Raw genomic sequence first — 12,092 nt, 5'->3', positions numbered from 1 at the left:
GGGAGATATTTCTAAAATTATGCATAATTACAGTTAGGAATAAATTTCCACAGATCCATTTATACACAAAGTGACTATACTAAATGACTATATACTGTATGTTCAAATAATTTCAAAAATATTTCACCACAAAAATGAGAACTATGTGAGGAAATACATTTGTCAATTAACTGGATTTAACCATTCAACAATGTATGTATACTGCAAACAATCATGTTTGAAATGAAACAATGTTATCTATCAGTTTAAAAATAATTTAAATGCTAGAAAATAAAAAATAAAAGATTTAAGCTTAAAAACCCATTTTTATATATTCCAATAACATTATTCTGCTGGGATTCTACAGATAAGACATCTAATTTAAAATATCATCTACATAGCATTAAATTAAGTAACAAACATCATGCTTAATACTGATGACTAAAAACATAGCTGCTAATCTTTTAACTTAACCGTTACTTTGTTATTCTACTTTAAATTTTTAATTAGAATAATTCTACAAGGGTATACAGTGTATCCAAGTGCACAGACTGAAATACTTTAAAAATTATTTGGGTGATTTTAGGGTTTTAAAGTTATAACTATAATATTAAATTGAAACCATTGATGTAGAATGTATATTGTTTATGAAGGGAAATGAAAATCTTAAAAGCATATGCAGAGTGTAAATGCTGAGTTTGTATATATGTGGCAAAGATTCAAAGTTTTAGAGATACTAAAAATAGGATGCTCAGTAAATCTTATATTTACTACTATTTTGAGCCATCAAAACGTTTTAATGCAAGAACATTTAAAAAATAAATTGTGTTGTGCTTTTGCTTACTATTTATATTGGCGTCTTCATATTTAATGTTTACATCTATTCTGAGATACTAGATTCAATTTGTTACCTGAACATGTACTGCACAATTTAAAATGTTGAGAATTATCAGAAATCCTTAGTAGAATCTACTGTCTATAAAATAATAAGTCAATTTCCAACTTGATGGAATTATATACTTCTTTACAATAAATAAGGTGTAAACAGGACAGGTAGAAAGTCACATTCTATTTTATCCTATGGGAATGCAAAAATGAAGGTGAAAGGCAAGATCTTTAAGCAGTGGAAGGATCAGACAAAATAGAGTGATGGATTCTGCCTGGGAAATTGCCAAATCTTGCATCTGAGTTCATCCTTTACCAGGATGTTTAAGTAGGAAGGTTTCTAGTAATACGAAGGCAGGCAGGGGAAATGTTTTCAAGAAGCCACCATATACTCAGGAGAAAGGGTATTCAATCAAGATGAATGAGCATTTATTGAATGGCTACTCTGCACATTTGCCAAGATAACTCATTTAAATAGAAACCTCTCTTTCTTTGAAGTGAGTACAAGCTCATGTGAGTTATGCTCATTATTTGAGCCTTATAATATATTCAACTTTTCATAGACTTAGGATTTCAAATGAGAGTCTGGGAACTCTAATTTTACTTGTAACAATGGATATTATTACAAGATCTACTTTTACTATAACATTTTACTAATGTTGAACATTATGAGTTTAAAACTACACTGTTGTTTAATTGAAGACTTCGTGATAACATGAACACTCACCTTCCATTAAACTCCATATTGATTTTACTGGTTTGAAATTTCTTCTATAGTTTGTTTTTTGAAGTTCAGATTAAATATGTACACTGTTGGTTTATTTTGCTTTCATTTAAAGCTGTGGTGAACTGATGTTTATCATTGTGGAAAGTAAGGAAGTTTTTAAAAATTCTTTTTATTATGATTTTGATTTTTAGCAACAAAACCAGTATTACAACTTTGAATATTGGTTTGTAGTTGACAATGACCTTTCCCTTAGATCCTCATTTAATAAACTTGTTAGACCACTAATAAATGTGTGTCAAACTATTGAAGGGACTGCAAAAGAGGAAAGAAGAGAGCATTTGTTGAGTACTCTATTAAGGAAAAGATATTTTATTCATTGTTTTACGTATATTATAAATCCATTAAAAATGAGAAAAATTCTTAAGTAATAATTAATAACCCTTAGTCATTTTTATCCTTCTAATTTACCCAGGGATAGATAGCATCATTTACAGGATGCCTGGCTAGGGAAATGGTGAGGGTCTTAAATCTATGATTATCTTTGCATTCTCAGAGATAAGAAATTATTATATTAAAAAGTGAGAAGCTGTTATACCAACAAGTGTGTGGGTGTATGTGTGTGTATGAGTGTGCATGCACACACATACACACACATGCATGCACACTGCAGACTACAACTGTTACAAAATGTGTGAGGAAAGGAAAAGAATTCAAAAGTGTAATGTTTTCATTAAAATAATTTACTACACATTTTCCCAAACGTATTTCCCATTTTGCGTTTTAAACAATCTTTAAATAGATTTACACAGGTGAAAGCAAATAGCAACTGATTGGAAATCTTTCTGGAAATAGTTTGCTTGTATCCATAACCACATGCTACATTAGAGAATGCACTATACTAAATCCAAGGCAAGTTGAGAGATTCAGGAGAGCAAAGATCCCCAGGAAGAGTTGGACATGGTGCCTCAGCAAAAACTCCTCCAATAGCCTTACATCTGTCTTCAGAACAACTTGGATTCTTTCCAAGCTTAAATATGGGTGTTGCTATCTACTTCCTAAAAAAGGTCACTTTTCAGTATTTTGTTATTTTAAGAAATTTATTGAAGTATGCTCAATTCTTTCTGAAAAATAATGATTTAAGACTAAGAATGAAACAACTTTGGTGTGTTCCATTTTAATCCTGGTTGAAAAAAAATTTCAAAAAAAAACAGGTTCTTGGTCATGACTGACATTAGCTTACTGTTATTTTTTATTTGTATATTCTAATTCATATATTTTAATTGCAACAATGAACATTGGTGACAAATATCTGTCTTTTATTTCTAAATAGATAAGAATTTTCAGCATGGAAAGAGATTTTCTGTTATTCTTTTACTTTTTTTAACCTGCCATTCATATACTTTCAGTAGTTTGCTTCTAGTAAAAGGGAAGGAAGGGTCACTAAGAACATGTCAGAGTATCTGTAACTGATTTTAAAATAGTTCATTCCTTTTGTACCATGAATATAGCTTTGTTTGACTTCTGTTAATTCTCTGAGTTCTTTAAGGAAGAGAAAGTATTTCCAATGGTTCCATTGGAATTCTGGTTAGATTTTGTTAAGTGCCACATCTGTAAGTCTGATTTTGTAAAATCAAGAGGAAATACTTGAAATTTTGAGACCTCCAAACCTAAATTTCATGTAAGCATCCGCAACAATTGCCACTACCTCATAGCTGCTCGGTGTAAGGTCCATGGACCACAAGAACCAGCATCACCTGGAGCTTGTTAGAAATGCAGACAGTGGTTACACTAGAACTCCTAAACCAGAATTTCTATTTTAAGAAAAGTGTGTCCTTAAAGCAGTGTCAAGTTTGAAAAGAAATGTGCTCTCTTTTTTGTACTTATTCACAGCAAGTAATTATCATGCCTCTTTGCCTGACATTTTTCAAACAAAAGGGTCAGCATGTTATTTGTAATTGTCTCATTTGAAGTAACTAGCATAGTATTTCCTACATGGCTGACAATAGTAGATCCTTATTAAGTTTATATTGTAAATTGAGAGCAAATTCCTGGAATTTAGACCTTTATAGCTCCTACAATATATATAGGCAATATTATTTTCCTCCAGAAATAAGTCCTGAGATAGTGAACGTTATATCTAGTAATAAAATATTTAATTTAAATTGAATAATAATTGTACATGCTCAAAGAGAGAGTGTGATATTTCATTACATGTATCCAATATGTAATGAGCAAATACGTGTAACTGGAAAATCCATCTCCTCAAGCATTTATCATTTCTTTGTGTTAGTAACATTTAAAAGGACAGTTTATAAATTTGGAGAGAGTAACATTTTAACTATATTTTTGAGTTTATTTAATGAATACCTATATTTATTTATGTAAAAAGACATGGTCTAAATTATATATAAATATTAATTAATTATTTTTAACTAATATCACTTGATTAACATAAATATATTTTAAATCAACAAAGGTGGTATCACTTTAAGTTCTGAGGTGAAAAATCATAGTGTATTACATTTACATCAGCTTATTTGGTTGCAAATGACTAATTAACATGCCATAGTTACAATAAAATGACAATGGTTAAGTGATTTTCTATTTTTTTTTATGGTTTCAAAAATTTCCCAAATTGTTTGGAGGTAATTTTGCTGTAAGTGATGTGCTCCTTTGAATATTAAAATAGAATATCAAAATATTTATCAGAAGCTGCTGTTCCATTTCAGAATAGAAATACCACAACACATTGTATTAGGTTTGATTGTTTTGTGTATGTGTTCTATGTATTACCCATTTACATTCTTGTGATTTTTTTCTCAAAGGGAGGGAAGATTCCAATCCGGTGGACATCACCAGAAGCAATAGCCTACCGCAAATTCACATCAGCCAGCGATGTATGGAGTTATGGGATAGTTCTCTGGGAGGTGATGTCTTATGGAGAAAGACCATACTGGGAGATGTCCAATCAGGATGTAAGTGTGTATTTGTAGTTTATGAGTTATGAGTTCAGATTAAAAGATCAAGCTGTGCAAGGAAGTGGAACAAATGAGACCAGGTGGCTCCTAGTTTGTGACATTGAAATTGAATACTTTGAAGAAATGAAACTATTTCCAAGTCTTGCAAAGATATTAATTGAATTGCTTTTACAGCTTTATATATTTTCCTAAAACAGGGGTTTAGGAATGAGACAAAGTGAAACATTTGTAATAAGAATGTAATAAAATAAGTGATAATAAGAAAACCCATATGTGTGTGTGTGTGTGTGTGTGTGTGTGTATATATATATATATAATACACACATAAAATATATAATATATAAATATATAATAAAATATTTATATTGTATATATTTATATTGTATATATTATAATTTATATAAATAATTTATCTATAATATACATATAGGGAGTATTTGAAATATTTTGCTACATTTTTGCATTAGTAAAATACATGCCTGTAATGCTTTCTTGATTGAATTAGTACATCTATTCCAATATTTTGTCTACTTTTTTTATTTTGCAAATTCAAACCAAAACAACCAATTTTCTACCATGTTGTATTAAATGTGCACATGAATTTAGTTATAGTAATTGAAGTTTCTGAATAGATAAAACAATTTTTAATTTTCTATTATTACTTTGGTATAATTTTTCTAAAGGAATTTAATTTAATAGGTTATGTTTTACTAATGCTTACTAAGAGCACGTTATTAATACATGGGATCAACATCTTTCCGGCCAGAAACTTTGAGCATGATCCCAAAGATACAAAAGAAGGCAAACTGAAATGCTTTTAGTGATTTCCTCCTTACCACTTGTAGAATTGTTTCTAATGTATTTTGATAAATAAATCTTTCTGTAGCTCCTCCAATAAACTTTTTTCATAATGATACTGGGATTAATGGCCTCAGTTTCCCACATCTCTTTTTTTCTAATTTCTCTCTATATCAGTGGATCCCAAAGTGTAGTCTCTGTAGCATCAACTTTTTAAAAATACCTGTATTTTATTTATTTTTATGTGGTGCTGAGAATTGAACCCAGTACCTCACATGTGCCAGGCAAGGGTTATATCACTGAGCCACAACTCCAGCTCTGTAGCAGCAACTTTAACATGGCATGAGAATTTGAATCTATATTTGTTTTTATACAAATTATCAGCCCTTACCACAGGTGGTTAGAATCAGAAAGTCAAGAATTGAGGGAAGTGCAATAAAGTTTAAAAAACATTGCTTTGCATATTATAAAAATGCTAATGAAATAATAAATGCTTAATTGTGTTGCAAAGAAGATTTCAAAAAAGGAAGTTACTATGATTTGGTAGGTACCATTTGAACTGTAGTGTAGCTCAAATCTGTATATGAATTTTCTTTGCATGCATTCATATATTTTCATAGTGACCTATAAAATCAAGTAATTATTTCTGTATAACAACAAATTCCCCTTATCACTTGGCATTTGTTAATTTAATCTAAAACGAATCTTTGCACACACTTTTCCTAAATTTACCTTCTTTCACTTGATCTTCCTTTAAGTGATGTTTCCAGCCATGAATAGTTTATTATTTGCTTCATCAGCTATTATCCTTTTAGGCAATTTAAAATGATAACTTTTGAATCTAATTTTAAAATATTCTTATCAGTTTAAATGAAGAAATAGAATAAGTCCAACCTCTTAGATCCTTGGAAACTTTTCTTCTTACTCAGGTAATTAAAGCTGTGGACGAGGGCTATCGCTTGCCACCCCCCATGGACTGCCCAGCTGCGTTGTATCAGTTGATGCTGGACTGCTGGCAGAAAGACAGAAACAACAGACCCAAGTTTGAGCAGATTGTCAGCATCCTGGACAAGCTCATCCGGAATCCCGGCAGTCTGAAGATCATCACCAGTGCAGCAGCAAGGTGACACATTATATTTTGCATGCTGCACTCTGAAGTGCACGTTTGCTGTCTCCAAGGGAATGACCTCCCACCCCCACCCAACTGCATTCTTTGAAACTTGCATTTCTCAAGATGGAGAGTTATGCTTTCTTTTCTTGTTCTTTTGGAGGAATTCTCATGCTAGTTGATAATAATGATGAAAATCTGAGATGACTTTAATATTCACATGTCTCTACATTCATGCTTGTTTTAGATTTTGGGAAATGGGAAAACCTCACACACAACATCTTTCCAATAACTCTCCATTTTTGGAAGAAAGAAAAAGGGAAGGAAGGAAAGGAGAAGGGAGGAAGGAAAAGTCAACTTCATTTTTTTATTTAAAATAAAGCTTCAAAAAAGATTAATAGCAATGTAGTTAAAATATCACACCAATTTTTAGAAAGCAATTCCCCCCTACTTTGAACAAATATTTCTTTAATGTATATGGAGTGCCAATTATGGTGCTAGATACTGTTAAGGATAAAACTAAGAGTGAAATAATTCCCGTATATCCCAGTACAGCCGCCCAATGTAAATATGATGCAATCCTGAATATGATGCAATCCTGAATGTGTCATGTCCATTAAATCATGTGGGTACTTCTTCCAGTCAAGAATTGCATGAGTTTCCTTACTAGTTTTTATGTAATGATAAACTACAGTGCATCTACAAAGAACAATGGAAGAAATGGTGAAGAGGAGAGGAATTTTGTGAGGTTTCATATCAGATGAAAGTAATTAAAAAGACCAAGGCTATTTGAACTGTTTACTATTGTAGATCTGACTATGCACATAAGATACAAACAGTTTTAATGATGGTGTGTACATTTGAGGTCTTTTTTTTGTTGTTGTTCTGATTTATTTTATATATATAGTTTAAAAACGTTCCTCTTGTCAACTAGTGAGCTAAGCATGTCAGATCTATTTGTGACTTCTAGCTGTGATTATACACTAAATGATTTGAGGACTGGTGATTCAAAATATCTTGATGTAATCAATGGAATTTTTCAGTCCAATGGCTTGCACAGTATTTTACAATTCTATGGATCTTTACATAACCGGTTACTCCTCTACTAGTCTCAATTGTGCTATTTCCATTAATGCTGTACTACTCTATTGTTTTCATTGCTACAAAGTTTGGTAACAAAAGCTGACATTTAAATTATGGGAAAGTCCTTGATTTTTACTTTAAGTTGTCTGTTTAAAGATTAAAGTATGTGTGTGTGTGTTCGTGTGTGTGTATATGTGTGTGTGTGTGAGAGAGAGAATCTGTAGAGACATGAAAGTTCAATTAACTATGCTTTATACAATATTTTAAAATTAATATTATATTGCAATATTTTAGAAAATCAAAATTATACCTTCAAATCTGTAATGAACAAAACATCAACATATTAAATGGAAAAAGAACTGAAAGAAGCCAAGAAACATTGGAATATGAAGCAAAAGAAAAAAATGAGCTCCCCCACCTGCATGCTTGTGTGTGTTATTTTCTATCTATATTAATATTATTGACAAAGAATAATTGTGTATATTTAAGGCGATCAATGTGTTTAACATTTTTTTTGTACCAGGGATTGAAGCCAGTGGTGCTTAACCATGGAGTCACATCCCCAGTCCATATATTTTTACTTTTTTATTTTGAAATAGAATCTCACTAATTTGTTTAGGGCCTCACTAAATTGCTGAGGCTAGCTTTGAATTTACAGTACATTTGCCTCTGCCTCTGGAGCTGCTGGTATGATAGGCTCAATGGAATTCTGATATACATACATCTACATTATAAAATAATTGACACAATCAACTACAATATCTGTAACTTCAGTTATCTTTTATTTATTTAAATGAAATTTTTTTGTGGTTCCAAGAAATAAACTGAGAACATTGCACATATTAGGCAATCATTTTACTATTAAGCTAAGTCTGGAGCCTTTTTTTTTTTTTTTTTTTTTACTTTATTTCAAAACAGGGTCTCACAAAGTTGCCCAGGCTATCCTTGAACTTGTGATCCTTGTGCCTCAGCATCCTGAGTAACTAGAATTACAGGCATGTGCCACCATGCCCAATAGCGTTTTCTTCTTTTTAAAGATTGAATTTGAGATATCGATCACATTTTTACATTTTTAATCCATTTATATGATGTTGATATTTAGGATATTTCATCTCTTGACTTGTAAAAATGGCTTAAGGAATATGAGAGTGCAAATATATCTTCAATGTAAATTTTATTTCCTTTGGATACATAGTCAAAACTGAAATTGCTGCAGCATTGTAGTTTTGACTTGCATTTCCTTGATGATTAGTCAAGTTGAGCATCTATTCATCTATCTTGTTTCCATTTGTAGGTCTTGCTTGGGAAAATAGCTATTCAAGACTTTCATCTATTTTTTTTAAGTACCAGAGATTGAAGCCAGGGGCAATTTAACCTGAGCTACATCCCCAGCCCATTTTATATTTAATTATTTTTAGACAGAGTCTTTCTAATTTGCTTGAGGACACTCTTAGTTGCTGAGGCTGGCTTGAACTTGTGATCCCCATGAGCCTCTGGGATTACAGGTGTGTGCCACAGTACCCAGGTCTTTTGTCTATTTTTTAATCGTGTTATTTGTGGGGTCTTATTTGTTTTTTGTTTTATTCCTGTTATTTCATTTATGAATTTATTATAAGTTATGGATACTAACCCATTATTGGACATATGATTTGTAAATATTTCTTCTCCATTCTATGAATGTCCTTTCCATTCTTTGAAAAGAAAATTATTTTCTTTGCTATGAAGAAGGTTTTTAATTTGATGTACTTCTTATTTTTATTTTTGCTTTTATTGCTTGCGCTTTGGGGGCCATGTCCAAAAAAAAAAAAATGCCAAGATTAATGTCATGAAGCTTTCTCCTATGTTTTCTTCTAAAAGTTTTATGGTTCAGGTCTTAAGGTCAAGTCTTTAATTCATTTTGAATTGATAATAGTGAGCATACACTACCCAGTTTTTCCATTATATTTGAATAAAATAAATAAGAGGAATCTGGAAAAACTGTTATTATCAGTATGTGAGAATATTAGTTTGTTGAAAGTAACATTTAGTGGCTTCTAAAATTGAAGTTAGTGATAAATCTTTAAATAAAACTTCCCGTAACTTATTCCATAAGGATGGATCTCTGTTCTAAACTTCACAGGGAGAGACAGTACAGATTCTTTTGGAATCCACCTGACAGTTTAACAGCTAACAGGATAGCAAACCTGTCCTTGCTGGGGCCATATGGTCCTCATTTTACACCTTGAAGCCATTTCTTTTGATCTTTACTCACTAGTAATCATAGCAAAGAAAACATTTTTTTTAACTTTCTCATATCATAAAAAAGACATTTTAAACATGCCCATAGGATCTTATTATCAATATAAAGCTGATTTATGTAATATGATATAGGGATATTCAACATCATTTTTAGAGATATGGTCTTAATATTAGATCATAGTATAATAGAATATTTCCCAGCATCCAAGTTTTCATATACTTTTTTAACTGAGTTTCTCTCTCCTCTCTCTCTTTACACACACACACACACACAAAAAAAAAATGATGGAAGATTATATTTTATACAAAATTTTTTCCTAATATGTATTCATTAATACCTGAAAAAATCATATGTTTTGTCAAAATACATTTAATTTTAAGGAATGTAAAAACATTATTTTGTATACAAAGTGCCATTCATATTAATTCACTAAACATAAAAGTTTGGTGAATGTTATGCTTCTTTATTGCCATTAATACACAAAACTTGGTATATCAAATCATTACTGTTATTATGAAAAATATCACATTGCCTGCCATGCAAGCATTTCAAGAAGTGCTTTTCCTTCAGAAAATTTGCTTTCTCACTTTTAACAATAATTATTTCATTAATTTTCATAACTGATTAAATTCATCCCTCCCTTATTCATCCATTTAATTTTTCAGTAAGCCCTTGAAATATATTTAACTGAAAGAGTAGAAAGCAATCAGATGAGGACTTCTAACAGCATAATAAGAACGAATTGGAATCTGTGCTTACCCATTTTGTCCTCTCTTCTAATTAATTGTAAGATGGAGTGTCCCTCTAATTGTCAGAGGCAAATCCATCTATTTTTCCCTTTTTTTTCCTGTGTGTCACCACCTCTCTCCTGCATATGTCAAGGTTATTTCTTTCTATATAATTTTTGATATCGAAACATGTCATGATTATATTATTTCTGACATATTCTTGGTGATAAGAAGCATTTAGGGAAATTAGTTAGCTGTACACCTATCCCATGGTACTGACTTGGAGTCTATAGGAAAGGAAAAGAGAACTTGGACATTTGAAAAAAACTCCAGGTGATTCTCATCAGAAATATTGAGGAGGTCCTGCTGGTTAGTGTAATCTCTGCTGGCCACATATCTCTGCAGACTATACACATACTTCTCTATCATTCTTTACAGTTAAACTTCTTTTAAATAATGGTCTCTCAGACACCTCTAAGTCCCTCTCATTTATCATTCCATTTTCTCTTGCTAGCCTGATATTTCCACTGATTTTCTCATTAGTTGAATACACCAAAAACTACTCATTTGCCCAATCAGGAACTGGAACATTTCTTGGGCCCCTTTCTTGCCTCACACACTTTAATCTGGGAGTTCACTGGAATGGTTTGGTCCATCTCTGTCCTTCCCAGTGGAAACCCTCTTCTAAACTTATTTGCTCTTCTGACCTAGACCATGAAGGACCTTCCTGACTTGCCTCCTGCTTCCATTTTTGCTCTGCTCCAAACATCTTTTCACATAACTTTCAGAATTTTCTTACCAAAACATATCTGTGATAATTTTAGTCACCCATTTATAATCAATTTTAAATTCTCATTATACTTAGAAAAAAATCTAGACTACTTTTTATGGTTTAAAAGGTCCTGATTCATTAGTAGCATTTATTTTATTTAAATATTCACTTACTCATGTGTTTCAAGAAATACTTATAGTATGCCAACCTGCTATGTGCTTAAACCCTGTGTAGACTCTGGAGAACAAGGAAGAAAACAAATATGGTCCCTGTTGTTCTGGAATTTACACTATAGAAGATGTACAATAAACAACAGACAATTTTAGATTATGGGAGGAAATAAATAGATGGCTGTTATAGACAACAAAGGGGTCATTTGGGAGTGAACCATCTGAGAAAGCAATATATGAACTTAAATCTGAGGGATGGTAATGAGCTAGGTGTTTAGAAACACCACCTATCCCACCATCCGCCAAAAGTACTCTTGGAAAAAGATAAATAAGCTACAAATGGCTTTGGGTGAAAAAATGTTGGAAGGTTCTAAGAGGTGGCAGAGAATAATAAGACTGCAGAGCAGAAGAGAAAGGAAGAGTCGGTCATAAACCTAAGGAGGCAAACAGAAGCCAGAGAAATTGTGGCTACCTTGGCTATCGTGAAGACTGGAGGATTTTCTTTTTTCAAGTACATGAGGAATCAATTAAGGCATCGGAGGAAGAGAAGTAGATGATTGTTTGATTTATACAACTGCCTGTGGGTTGAGGGGCAAGGTGTGAGAGGAGGGAGCTATTTTAACTT

The 12,092-nt window shown here is 31.8% G+C and overlaps 1 protein-coding gene across 2 annotated transcripts in view; it reads left to right on the top strand.

Annotated features, from left to right (window-relative positions):
• The window catches only part of Epha3 (EPH receptor A3), a 342,530-nt gene that overhangs the window by 318,000 nt on the left and 12,438 nt on the right, over positions 1-12,092 (top strand). For both annotated transcript variants that reach the window (XM_026393990.2, XM_026393989.2), the window contains exons 14-15: positions 4,417-4,566; positions 6,297-6,490. In XM_026393990.2, the coding sequence (XP_026249775.2) occupies positions 4,417-4,566; positions 6,297-6,490 (344 nt within the window). The remainder of the gene's footprint in view (positions 1-4,416; positions 4,567-6,296; positions 6,491-12,092) is intronic.

This window comes from Urocitellus parryii, chromosome 2 (assembly GCF_045843805.1).
Source record: "Urocitellus parryii isolate mUroPar1 chromosome 2, mUroPar1.hap1, whole genome shotgun sequence".
NCBI classification, from domain to species: domain Eukaryota; kingdom Metazoa; phylum Chordata; class Mammalia; order Rodentia; family Sciuridae; genus Urocitellus; species Urocitellus parryii.
This window is presented reverse-complemented; position numbering and strand designations above follow the sequence as displayed.